General features: G+C 48.6%; 1 protein-coding gene across 2 annotated transcripts in view; it reads right to left on the reverse strand.

Moving 5' to 3' along the window:
• The window catches only part of PARP1 (poly(ADP-ribose) polymerase 1), a 33,337-nt gene extending 20,633 nt beyond the window's left edge, over nt 1–12,704 (reverse strand). Inside the window, exons 1-6 of one of the 2 annotated variants that reach the window (XM_062489334.1) lie at nt 12,585–12,704; nt 8,793–8,955; nt 8,176–8,294; nt 7,215–7,429; nt 1,589–1,685; nt 77–193 (exon numbers count right to left, since the gene is read on the reverse strand). In XM_062489334.1, the coding sequence (XP_062345318.1) occupies nt 77–193; nt 1,589–1,685; nt 7,215–7,429; nt 8,176–8,294; nt 8,793–8,955; nt 12,585–12,704 (831 nt within the window). Of the gene's footprint in view, nt 1–76; nt 194–1,588; nt 1,686–7,214; nt 7,430–8,175; nt 8,295–8,774; nt 8,956–12,584 lie in introns of both variants that reach the window. The other variant, XM_062489335.1, reaches the window with a different exon arrangement.
• Nucleotides 12,705–13,623: the final 919 nt, after the last annotated feature.

Consider the following 13,623-nt stretch of genomic DNA (forward strand, 5'->3'; position numbering starts at 1 on the left):
GCAGCAATATTGGGTCTGGGCAGCTTCACCAATTTTAAGACCCCACACAGACACAGAGCAACTACAACCAACTCACGGCATTCTCCCCTGAGGGAACCTCCTGCTTGTTGGCAATCAGAAGCTCTTTCAGGTCATTGGTGGAGCAGACCTTCCTCAGCTCATCCTTGATGCCCCAGATCAGCTCTGTCTGCTCCTGTTGACAAAACCCAGCAGCTTAGAAAGCAATCGATTGCAAGTAGCTAAGAACACTCCTCAAACTGCAGTATGTGCACAAGGTTTTAGCAAGTCCATGTTATCTTAAATACAGATTGTAAGATTAAGAACTCCAAGAACCAGTAACTTGGCCAAAAAACACATCCTTAAAGTCGCATCCTTCAGATGTCAGCGCCCTTACATAGAAAACTCTCAACGTTCTTAGCAAACTTCACCTACCTAGCTGACACTGAGAACAGTGGGGATATAGCTGCATTTGAGCTTTCCATAAAAAAAAGAACAAAAATCAGAAATGCTGATCGCCACTGTTCTTTTTTTGAGACAACTATGCATTAGAGGAATTTCTACCAGATCAGACACCTGCAGCAGTGTGGAGGAGCATGCATACTCTTTTGGGCCTTTCTACAGAACTTGAAAGGGTTGGGAAGCAGAGAAGCATCCTAAAATATCTCAGATAGTTTCAGAATGTTATCCACTGGCTACAGTCAAAAATGTAGTGTGCCCTGGAAGAAGTGATCTACTGGGTTAAGAGGTGTAATTTTCAGTGTTAATGATCATACTTAATGAAATGTTGTTAAAAAAAGTGAATCCAAAGCAAACCCTGATCCACAAAGTGCCTTCATTTGACTCAAACATCTGCATTGCAGCAGCAAAATTTTAAAAATATATTTTTTGAAAATTATGATGCTGCCACACAACAAAGAACAAAACTTTTGTACAAAGCCAGAGCCAGTGTTTTCCACAGCTCCATTAAGACTTCAGTTGCAGCAAAGACAGCTTGTAATTTTTTTCCTGGGAACTTTTAATAAATAAAAAAATCCTGAAGCTCTACTGAGAATTCTTCCCACAGTATTCTAAAAAGTGACAGCTAAAAAGCTGTGGTTTATCGCAATTTGTACCCAAGAACTGAGAACATATCCCAGAGGGTGAAAAAGATTTGATCTCTCATTAATCTAGTCGCACAATTTATCTCTGTTTAATTTTTACAATGAGCTATTTATTGTTTTCCAAACTATTCTGCAATAGTGCTTGGGCTCCAAGCTTCAGCCCACCACAGAGAGATGACACAAGAAGAAGCACAGAACCAGCCTCTCAGAAGAAAGGCTTTTAACTTAATCTCTTTAAAACCAGTAAGCCCAAATCCTAGAGAACATCCTTCCTGTCTTTCAAGAGAAAGGAGCAGGGTGAATTGCCTTCAGCAAATCCTGAGTGACAGGGCACCTCCTGTGCCAGGACACAAGGACCATCTGTGCTGCCACTGCTCTGTCTGGGTACAAGGTACTACCTTCTCTAGAGGCTGCAGCTCTTCTGTTAGTGCCTGACACTGCACTCTTCCAACAAAGCAGTTCTTAGGTTGTGAGCAGCTAAAACTCACCTTCAGCTGTTTTTGCTGCTTTGATTCTTTCTCCTTTTCTTTTTTCGGCTTCTTTTTCGCTGTCACATTTCCATCTACCTCTTCTCCTTTTCTCTTTCTAAGAGAGAAAAACAAAACAAAACCACACACACATGAAAGGAAATTGTTGAAATGGTTGTCCAGCAGTTACCAGAGCTCAGATTACTGACTGCCAGTATCTGCAGCAACTTGAATATCCTCAGTTTTGGCAGGCACACTCATTTTTCAAATTCCTCAGTGCTAGATTATAGATTGGCACTTGGCTCTGATGTGAGCTGCCTCAATCAGGTTAGGTACACTTAGAGGTTTTCCACAGGGTAACTGTATGGTGTGGTAGAAGAGCATGTGAAGGACTGCAACATTCTCAGACACATTAATCTATATCTGTACTCATCTATATTCATCTCATCTATTAATCTATACACCAAAGGCATACCTAAAGATCATTGAACAGCTCTCCAAATCTGGGGAGATGTAGCAATGCAGTTTAAAAGACCATAGAGTCTTTCAGCTGAATCAACAGCTTGATCATCTTAGACAGCCCATACTGAAATAAAGGACAGCAAACACAGTAACTTTAATGGGTTAACACACTGGAAAACTACGTATTTCCCATCTAGTTTCTCTTCAGATCAGAATTAAGTCAGGACTCTAAAATGGAACAGGCGCAAGTTTCTGCTTGGAAAACGAGCTTCCAGGCTCACACCGTTTTGTGATGTACTTTTGGGAGTCGTGTGTGTGGAAATTAATTGCTATTTGCTAGGCCTTAGAGCTGAAAGGAGAAGTTACAGAAAACACTGTGAAAGAAAGACTAGAAAAAGAAAGCCAAATGAAAGCTGGGGGATTTTGGCAAAGTTCAGAGTGACAAGGGACCTTAGAAGAAGATCATTTTTGTTTCCAGAGTCATGTCATCCCCTTCATCTGCCTGGAGCATGTATTCTCTTTGTGAGAACACCAAGTTCTATCCCAGCTGAGATAGGATGGGCCTGCATCTCAAGGCAGAGCATAAACACAACTTGGATCTCACACTCTATTTTGACAGAGATGCTGATGCCTGGAGAGGCTGACCTGGAACAGAGACTAGAGAGAGCAAAAGGAATAAAATGGGTATTTATTGAAAGGATACTCCTTGGGCAGTGCAAGAGCCTGGCTGGGGCTACACCCAAATCAAATCCAAGATGGATCCCAGTCACAAGTTTTTACACTTTTATAAGTTTTGGTTCATCCACACACCGGGGTCAATTGTCCAACCACAGCCCCAGGTTATGAAGTCTCAGCCCCCTGGCTTGCCCCCTTTCCCTCTCCATTGTTTATGTTTTTTTGGGTAAGGGGTGTCCTTGATTCTCTAGCTGGGAAGGGATTGTTTTGTTTAACCACCCTGTGAAGAGAACTTACTAACACCTACCATGAAGTTTCTGAGTTACACACCAAGCAGCAGAGAATCTGAAAAATATAAAAGCTACAACCCAAGGCATCATTTCCCCCTTTTCTGTTACGAAACATCAGCCAGGCTTCTGTTTAAGAAGGTCTCTCTCAACTTTGTAAGCTGTGGCTGAGGGTTAAGTCATGAAGTTGACATTCTTGATTGCTCTCCTACTTACAATTTTAAACAGTTCATATTCTAGGACTTTGCTCCCATTAAGAATAACTCTGTATGACTGCTATAAATACATATATATATAAATATATATATATATATTGCTGCAGGAGAATGTCAGGAGGTACTCTCCTCACAGAGACTCCTGCATGAGACCTGGGTGTTCCAGTAACTCTCCTGGCCCTAATACCGGGGTAAGTGCTCACTTTATTTGCAGTGGCCACAGCAGCCCACTATTAGCAACTCTGACCAAACCATAGTTCAGAGCACTTTGAGGGACTGGTTTTATGGACGATCTCATCTTCCAGCTGTGGCCCTGCTAGGTGCCATCAGTGAGTGGGGGCTATGCTGTACATCTCCCTGCCTCGTGGTAGGGGGAAACAGCCACACTGTGCTGCCAGGAACTGCTTGAGAAAAGCTTCATCCTGTGTTCTAAATCAGGCAAGCAGCAACCAGTGTGGTAGGACTGGCTCCATCACACACAGAGCAGTGCCTCCAGAAGTTCCCAGGCTAAGCAAGTCCTCTCTCCTCCTTGGCTGCAGCCCCTGCAGGGAGCAAGACCAGAACATCCACTGAGCCCCACCAAGACAACGACTTCCCTTCCCAGGGGTACACAATAGAATCTGTGAAAAACTTACCAGCCTGAGTGCAAAGTGTTCTACTGCAGCTTCCTAAACTGAGGGTTTAATGATGTCAGTGCTTAGGAGGGGTGCCCAGCCCTGTGTATCTGCAGTGTCTGCTGACAGGCAGGCTGCCTCCAGCAAACCAGCACTCACTCCCACAATGTAACTTGTCTCCTAGTCTCCAAAGGGAGCAAATCCAGCACAGCAGATGCTGGAAGACGATCACTCTCCTGAAAGACCCTGTGACCCAGGAAAGCATCCAAATTCCAGCAGCGACTCACACTTTGGCAGCTTCTCCTCACTGTCAAGGGGGACAGCAGTTGCTCTCCCAGACAGAGTGATTACTGTACCTGCTCCAGCCACTGGAACAAACCACGGAGTGGGAGGGATCATCCCAACTGCAGAGGCATAAAGCTATTGGTCACCACCTTCTCTTTCATGCCCAAGGCTAAAGCAAACAACAATCGTTTTATACAGCCTGGAGAAGGGAATGGCAAAGCTGAATTCATCTTGCATCTTCCCAAAGCAGCACAGTTTAGAACAATCTACGGTGAGGTTGTGAACTACACCCTCATTGACACACATCAAGAAGACACACACAAGGATCTTCCATCCTTGGACCACAAAATCATGTGTTGCCCACGGCAGTGGGGTGCTACTGTGCACACACTTTCTCCTGCTGGGGAAAGGACAGCCTTCCACCTCTGACAGGTACAGCCCAATAGCTTGCCTGGAAGAACTGGTATTTCCCAGGCAATGCAAACCACTTCTCACCTTCATGGAGGACACACAAGATTTATTCCAGTTTCAGAGATGAATTGGGAAGTGAACTGTCCCAGTGTGGCCTGGCCCTTACTAACCACCTAATCTATTTTTCACGCTCGCCTCTTCCCCTTCCCACAATGAAAAGATGGAAAGGATAGTAACAGCAACCCTGGATAAAGCAAGTAGCCCATGCAAGGAGGAACAAGAACTCCCCTTTTCACCTCCTCCCTGTAAAGCACTACCAGACTGTTGGTGACATGAGCACTTAACATTTGCCTCAGGTCACCTCTGCAGCTAATCCAGTGCTGCATGACATCCCCAGAGTGACACTTCGCTCCTGTCCTAGGCAGCAATTCCATCTAAACAAGCGAGGCAGAAAATACAGGAAGTATTACAGCTCAGAGCAGGAGGAAAACACACACTACAAAAGAAATGCTGTCAAAAGGACCTCACAAGCTGCTACTGCATTTCCTACACCAGCATACAGGCATTCTTTCTACAGAAAAGGCTGCAGACAAGGACACAAGATCCTCTTTTCCCAGGTCTGCAAAGTGCTGGTGCCTAGGCAGGACAGCCCATAGCCCAAGGGAGGGTTGCATGTATCAACCAGAACTGGCTGAAGAAATGAGCCAGGATCCTTGCAGTAAATCCTCCTATATTTGGCCTTCACAAGACAAGGATTTTTCCAACTTATTCTTGGTAGCCCTTTCTCCACACCTCACCTCTCCCATCTGGAAAAGGCATGTCTCAATGCCACTCTTACACAAAGGGCTGACAGGGCACTCCCAAAGTCTGAGATTCTCCTCGAAGTATGGGCTAGACATGCAGTAGCAGCACCTGAATTTGGATGTGTCACATCTGAATTGCACAGACTTCTGAGTCAAGATATAATGTGAACACAGCATAATTAGTAATATCTTTAAAGGTCATTTTGAGAATCTCACTTGCAACAGACACTTCAACATAATTTCTGCAAGAGGCTGTAATTTCTGCTGTTAATTTCTGTTATCCAGTCAAATGCACAAGGTGAGTTATCCAAGGTAATTGCATCTCATTCAGGTTTCTGGAGTGTTCTTCCTTTGGCTTCTCCATAACTCCTGTGCTTTCTTGGCAGCAAAACCACCAGATAGTCAGCACTCTATGCCCCTCCACTGATGCTGTTTATTTACACTCTCACCCATTCAGTTTGTTTGACGGACAACAATTTTTCCAAGTGACCCTTACCACCCCTGGCTCAAGCACAGGCCAAAGAGCAGAAGGTAGTGGAGCATAAGAACCAGGCAGCAACTTCACCACTGAGGGGCTTGTTCAAGAAGTGCTTAGAAAGCAGGAAAGATGAGACATCCTGCTGCTTTTCTGGTGTGAGGTCCTAGTTCACATTACCCTACATCACCAGTGCAAGCTTTTTTCCACTGTAATTCTAGACTTTTATTTACACAGTGACTTGGCTAACTACTTAGCAGCCTTTCTTTACAAAGCCTTCATATTTTGCATGGCATCCTGGAACTGGCCCAGAAAAGCAGAGTCAAGGCAGACAAGAGAAGCACTTACACAGGCAAATCTCTAGAGCTTTGCTAAGGACATGGGAGAAAACTACAAATAACCCTATTAAACTCACTGTTCTAGGACAAAGCAGAACCCACATCTCAATACAAAAAGCAAAGGACTACTTGAAAGCCTGTAAGTGCATTAAAATACTGCACTTCTGCTTACACCAAGCAATGCACACATAGGTAAAAATCCCTGCATGGAAAGACAGCAGGCTGCACAACAAATGCACACATCTCAGAACAGACATGAGCTTTACTGGACATTTTAATGGTGAATCTTTGCAAAAGCAAAGTTGAATTCAGTCTAAAGTGTACACAGAGAAGCCCGATGTTTTCCAATAACAAGATCTTTCTCATTTGTAGGATCCAGAATACCTTATGCTCCTTCCTCCACGGGGACAATGCAACACTGGTTTGTGTTATGATGCATGACTCCAGGCAAAGTCATTCCAAGAACAAGTAACAAAAGCCTTCATTAACAAAGAAAGATTCACAAAGCTAGCAAGTCACCTGGAAACACTACTCTGTCAATACAAGTTCTGTCAAGAGCCTCCACTGAAAATCTCAATGCAAGGCAAAGAAATTTCAGACATATTACAAAAGATTCACCAAACAAAAGCATCCAAGTGTAAGCACTACATGGCCAATAAACACCATTATCAGATTCAGTGCCTGTCACAGGTCAGCAGCTCATAGATAAAACATGTCAAATCAATTCTCTAACAAGTGGTTTGAGCAGAAAAACCATCGCTGATAACAGTATCACACAAGGAGACACAGAGCCCAGTATCCATTTGTATTATGCAGGCATTATTTTATGGCTGAAAGCCCTATATCTGCCCTCCACACCTGCAGGTCTCTGCATTTCCTCAAGGCAGTCACAAGGCCCAACTGGATTGTATGTTCCCAGGGACAGGGAATGTCTGTTGTCACCTGCCTGAGGTCACAGGAAGGACCAAACCTTCCTATGACCAGTATTCTTTTAACAGAGACAACAACATCTCACAACATTTATCACTGATGTATTTAAAGGTGGTGGCTCCTCCAGACAATTTTTTACACTAACCACCTACCCTTCGCTTTTGGTAGCTGGGAGCTGCTTCTTCAGAGTTTCCTTATCTTCAGCCTTCAAGATGCTGAAGCCCAGGAGCTGGGTGGCCCCATAGGCCGGGAGGAAGCCCAGCTCTGCTCGGCGGCTCACAAAGCAGTCCGGGTGGTACCAGTTATCTATCATTCCCAGCTGAGGCTTTTCAGGATGCACCATTTTCTTGGAAATCCGGATCTGGCCCTGAGGTAGATTGAAGTGACACAAGAGCAATTGTTAGGCCAATCTGGAAGGAGCAGGATGTTCACAAGTTGCCAACATGATGCTTCCTAAAAATCTGTAAAATAGGAACAGTTCCTCTATCAAAGTCTGTACCTTTTGTTTAAACCCTTTCACTACAGTTCCTCTATTTTTTCATCTACTCTTGCTAGGTTGAAAAAGTCATCTTTTAAGGTAGTTTTCTGTACAAAATCCACTCAAAACAGGTGATCTTGCTGTCTTTATTCCAACTTCCAGTAAGCTTACCAAGTAAAACTCAAATTGACAAGCCTCATAAAGGCACATCTCAAAATTAACTTTATGTCCCTACCACTCAAACCAATACCACTCAAATCAATGCTAATACAATCTTACCTGTCTTACTGCAAATTACTTTTCAGATGTCCAACAAGCAGCTGGTTTGCAGTGCAGCAACAAGCAGGAAAAGCTGCAGTCAGTGGTGGCTCTCTTGCCACAGAAATACTGGTGAGCAGTGTTCCCAGACTGCTCCAAGACCCAAGTGAAAGGAGGGATCACCAGGCTTGAAGCCCAGGCTACCATGCCTGAAGGATGCCTTTACTGTCAGCTGTCCAGGACACAGCTGCTCTTCAGACACAGAAATGCAGCTCTGCAAGTGCTATCCATATGCTGGACAGGCAGGAAGTAATTATAAAAGCCACAGTTTGAATTAAAACTGGTGAGAAAAAACATGAGATGGAGAACTTTCTTACCTTTTCTATTTTCTGCTCACAGCCTTTGCAAGTACTTCTGTTAGACTTGGCATATTCTGCAGCAAAGTCATTTAGGCTCTTCTCAGCCTTACCACCTCCTTCCTGTTCCCCTCCTTTTCCTGGAGAACAAAGCAAGTAGAGTTCAACTTTAATATGCATTCCCTTATTTTCTTATTCTCTGTCCCAGATTGTTAGCAGTCTGTATATTGGGTTCCAGCCACTCATTTGTCCAGAATCTGAATACAGAGCAAGACAAGCGGTCCATGCTCAAAAGCACCAAAACCATAACCATGCACTGAACTGAAGGTACTGTTAAAAAAAAACATAGTACAACAGCATCTGTTAACAATAAGGAACTGAAAATTAAATACTCCAATCATGACAGCAGGAAACATTTTTCAATTTATCTGCCAACTGACTTGGCTTTTCCCCTCACTGATTTAAGATGCTGCATGATACTGTCAGCATCCTAGCCCTGGAGTGTGGAGACACCTCAACAATTCTTCTGACATCACTTTTGCTGAAGCAACATGGATATCAAATCACCATAATAACAGCACAATAAAAGAGAGCGCAGTTCCAGCTGAACCTCCAAACACCAAGAGCTTTCTGCCTACCTCCTCCAGGGCCTCCAGTTTCAATGGCTTTCTTGATTTTCTCCTGATCTTCCCACCGAAGCTCAGGGAAGCCATCAATGTCTGTGTGGGACACAATTCGAGCCCGCTTCCAGAAGCAGCTGTAGTGGTGCCAGTGAGGGACTTTGCCATCAAACATGGGTGACTAGCAAAAAAACACATTAGGCCAAGATGAAACAATTCAAGCAGAATCAAGGGGGGAAAATCAAAACAAAACAAAGCCCAAGATAAAAATAATTATCTGGGTAAACACACGTGATTTATTATTTTTAATTTTTTTTAAGTCAAGTCATGGATACTATTTAGGACAAAGTCTAAAAAGGAAATTTAATAAGACAGACAAGCTGCTGAAAAGATGTTCCCAAAGGGGACAGTCATGGAAGGAGCATTTAGCTAGCTTAACCAGTTCATCACCCTGCTGCTCAGCCCATCTGTTTTACTGGGGGAAAGAAAAAAAAAAAATTCCTTAGCCGCCTGCAGGAGGCAGAGACCAAATTCAAGGGGAACACCAGAGTCCAACCAAAGTTCTGCGTCAGAGGTCGACAGCAGGCCACGAGGATGATCAGAGGGTTGAAGAACCTCTCCTGTGAAGACAGGCTGAGAGAGTTTGGGATGTTCAGCCTAGAGAGGGCTCCAGGGATATCTTATAGGACTTTCCAATACCTGAAGTGGGCCTACAAGAAAGCTGGAGAGGGAGTTTTCACAAAGGCTTGTAGTGATAGGATGGTGAGGCACTAGGAAAGGTTGCCCAGAGAAGCTGTGGCTGCCCCATCCCTGGAATTGTTCAAAGCCAGGTTGGATGGGGCTCTGAACAACCTGACCTAAGGGGAGAATCCTTGCCTATGGCACAGGGTTGGAACAGGATGATCTTCAGGGTCCCTTTCAGACCAAACTATTCCATGATCCTGTGATCAGGACAGATGTATCACCCAAGTCCTCCTCGAAGTGCAGCTCCAGAGTGCCCTGCACCACACCAAGCACTTGTTTAAAACTCAGACACAGTAGGCACCATCCTGGCATCGCTCCAGTTACCCACCAGGCGAAATAACCTTACTGTGGTTTGGTTCCAAATAACACAGACAAACAACTGCTGTACTAATAATACTCAGTGCTGTATAACTATTATTACTGATGATACAGAACTCATGACCTAGGAAAGCCTTCCATGTGTCTCTCACTAACAGGAGGGAGATCTCCAAGCCAAAAACAACAGCAGAGCTTTGTGGATGAGCAGGAAGGAAAAGGAAAGGGCTTAGAAGACCACAGCATGGAACCAGGAGAGCTGGGAGCCCAAACTACAACCAACCATCTACCCAAACTGTAAGAGGACATTTTTATTTCCAGACAGACTGTTCCCACAAGCCAGGATTGGATACCCAGTTACCCTCACAGCACCACAGTAGCCACCCTGCGGTTGCTCTCAATGTGTCTGTAAGTCACATGTAATTTTGGCACTGCAACTTGGACACCTCTGGGCTTGTGTCGAGTTTTGCAGGACTCCTCAGGGGCTGTTCCCAACACAAAGGCTTTGGGGGGACAAGGCACTGGGGTGTACAAAAGAGAGCAGAGCTGGCTCAGCCTTTAAGACAACCATACAAGCAGTAAGCAGTCTCCTCAACATGGAGTTACAGACTTTTCTCTGAGTGGAAAATGAAACCTCTAGGCAAGTTGGGCCTTGTTTGCACAACTTCTCTCAGCTCACCTATCTCTAGACCATAGTTTCCTAAACAAACTAAGGAAAAAAAAGAGACTGATTTACTTTCATAGTGCATGTTCAGATAACAGAAACCACTCAGTTCCAGCTGGAAGCAAAAGACAAAGCTGTGCTGGTCTTGCAGGGCCTGGGTGCCTGCCTTGTGGCAAGCACCCAGAATCCCACTGACATTCAGAGCTCTTCACTTGAGGTACCACAACAAAAGGGAGGTTACAGCAGACACAACTCAGGCCTTGGTCTGTGTGTCTCTTTACTTTCTTCAGCACAATTTGCAGAAGAGCTCAGTGCACTGATGCTGATGCAGGGCTGCTCTGCAGGGGATTTCCCCAGGAAAAAGCAAGGGACCCTCATGCTCTGGTGAAATTCAAGCATTTACAGTGGGATGCTCAGCAGCAGGGTGCTCTGCTGGTACAGAAACTAGCAGAGGGCGGAGGAAAGAGCAAGGAAACACAAGAGGGTGGGGATGGGGGGGGGAAAACCACAAGTGTTGAGGGTAGGACTGGCAGTTTTTGGGCGATGCCTAGCAATGAAACGCAGTGGCTCTGTGAGGAATGTCACAGTCCCCAGGAGCTCACTCCATAAACCAAACCCTAGAGAACCAGAACACAACCCCTGGCCCCCGTGCTGATGAAGGGCAACCTGCCTCGCATCAGCCTCAAGTGCTGGGTAAGACAGGAAGGGGTAGCAATCGTGAGGAAGCCGAGGAGCGGCAGTCGGAGCAGGGGAGGAGCAGCTCCAGCGAGCGGCAGAGAGCAGCCGGGGAGACAAAAGGAGAGGCAGCAGAAACACGTGCGAGCAAACGCTGCAGCTCGGTACCGGACGGTCCCACATCTTTCCCAGGGGAAGGACGCTCTGGGGAACAAAGGCAGAGGCAGGTATTTCCCCTCGGGGGCAGCAGCTTTGCCTCCAACCCCGGCAGACCCGCTAGCCCCGCCCGGCAGCCAGCAGGCCCCCGCAGCCTGGGCGAGGAGGGACCGGGCCATTCCTCTCTGCACCGCACAAGCGGTGCCTCTCCCAGGGATACAAGAGAGTTACGTCCTCCAGACATGGCTCCTGGGCGGCCGGGGGCCACAGCACCCACCCATCCATCCATCCATCCATCCATCCATCCATCCATCCATCCATCCATCCATCCACCCGCAGGGCTTTGCGCTGCGACGTCCTTGCTCGCCTTCCGTAGGCACACGCATATGCCTTCGCTCACCTTTCACAGCAACACCCCCAAGCTCAGCCCGCCCCCAGCACGCTGCAGGTGCTCCCTCCCCTCTGCCCTGATGCAGCCAGCGGGGACAGAGCACCCCCTCCCAAGCCAGCGGCGATTCCCCCCGCATCCTCTCGCAGCAGGGAGGGATGCCGGGTCCGTGAACAGCTCCTAGCCCCTCAACACAGGACAGGGCTTTTCCCTTCCTTCCAAAAGGAAGCCGAGCAGTCTCTTCCCCAAAAGACAGATACCACGAGGGCGGCGGAGATCAAACCGTGCCCTTCGCAGCCCGTTCAGCTGTTCCACGCGTGCCGTGTGCCAGCCAGCTCTGCGGGACCGTCCCGGGGCAGCCCCAGACCTCTCGCAGCTTTCGGGCCGCACTTCCTCTGTCTCGTATGCAAAGCATGCGCCGAGTGCGGACTCCTCTTCCCCGACATCGAGCTCTGCGAGCGGCAGACGCTTCCCAGGGTACGGAAAAGCCACGGAGCTCGCCTCGTCCGCCGGACGGCAACAAAGCGCCTCCGTGCGCGCCCCCGGCCCCGAGCGGTGACCTTCGCACCGCTTCGGCTCCAGCCGTCCCTGCAGCTCAGGGGAGCGGGGGAAGCGGCTCCCCCCGCCCGGGGAGCGCTGCGGGCAGGGCTGCCCCGGGCACAGGCGCTGCTGCGGACACGGCAGCGAGCGAAGGCGTCTCTGTTAAAAATAGGCTGCGCTCGCCCCCGCATCAGCGAAAGGCGCGGCCGAGCGGCTCCGGAGCACCGCGGCGGGCGGAGGGAGCGGAGCCCAGGGCTGGCCCCGCCGCCGGAGGCACCGCGCGGAGCAACCGGATCAGCCCGCCCGCGGCGGCCCCGCCACGCGGTACCTGCACCATGAGCGCCAGGCGCAGCGAGTCCTTGGCGATGCTCTCGCCGCATTTCTTGCAAGAGGCGCGGCCGCTCTTGGCATACTCGGCCCGGTACAGCTTCTCCGCCTCCTCCGCCATCGCCGCTGCTCCCGCCGCTGCGCCCCCGCCCCGCGCCGCGCGCCCGCCGCGACCCCGCCCGCGGCAGCGCCAGCCGAGCGCCGAGCGCGCAGCCCCGCCTCGCCGGCCGGGTCTGCCGGGTCTGCCGCTCGGCTATCGATTGCGCACGCCTGGAGGTTCATCCCGCCTCTCAATGGGAGGCGGGCGCGGCGGCGCGACTCGTGCTGCGGGGCCGCGGGTTCGGGTCCCGCCGCCACCCCCGCATTCCCCCGCATCCCCGTTCCATGCCTCACACAGAGTGGGCTCCCGCGTCCTGGGAGAACCTGAGCTCAGCAGCTCTCCCGCGGGCAAATACTGGGCTCGTGATGCCACTTCAGACGGGCGTTCCGTGGTGCCCAGCGACAGGACGAGGAGCGGTGGCCGTAAGCTAAAACGTGAGAAATTCCACCCAAACACGAGGAAGAACTTCTCTACATGAGGGTGGCAGAGCACTGCCAGAACAGCTGCTCGGGGAGGTCGTTGAGCCCCTCTCTGGAGACGTTCAGCCCCCATCTGGACGCGTTCCTGTATCACCTGCTCCAGGTGACCGTGCCTTGGCAGGGAGTTGGACTGGTGATCTCCGGAGCTCCCTGCCAACCCTGGCAGCTGTCATTCTGTTTCCTCCAGCCCCTGGAAATAAATGGGGGACTGCTGACAAAATCAAAAAAGAGCCTTTCGATTAAAAATCTGGAGGTTTTTTTCCCACTCGCAATAGATAATTATCCTCTACAATCAGCAGAGGGCATTGGCTCTTCAGCTTCCCTGGAGGAAAGAAGAAGAGAGCGCTGAAGTTACTCCAAACCGCTGCCAAGTATTTGTCATTAATTTTATAAAGATTCGGAAAACAGGGTTCGACCAAGGCAGGATGTGCAGCCCGGGTGGGCTTCAGGCAGCTCGCAGG

Source organism: Cinclus cinclus, chromosome 3 (genome assembly GCF_963662255.1).
Source record: "Cinclus cinclus chromosome 3, bCinCin1.1, whole genome shotgun sequence".
Taxonomy (NCBI): domain Eukaryota; kingdom Metazoa; phylum Chordata; class Aves; order Passeriformes; family Cinclidae; genus Cinclus; species Cinclus cinclus.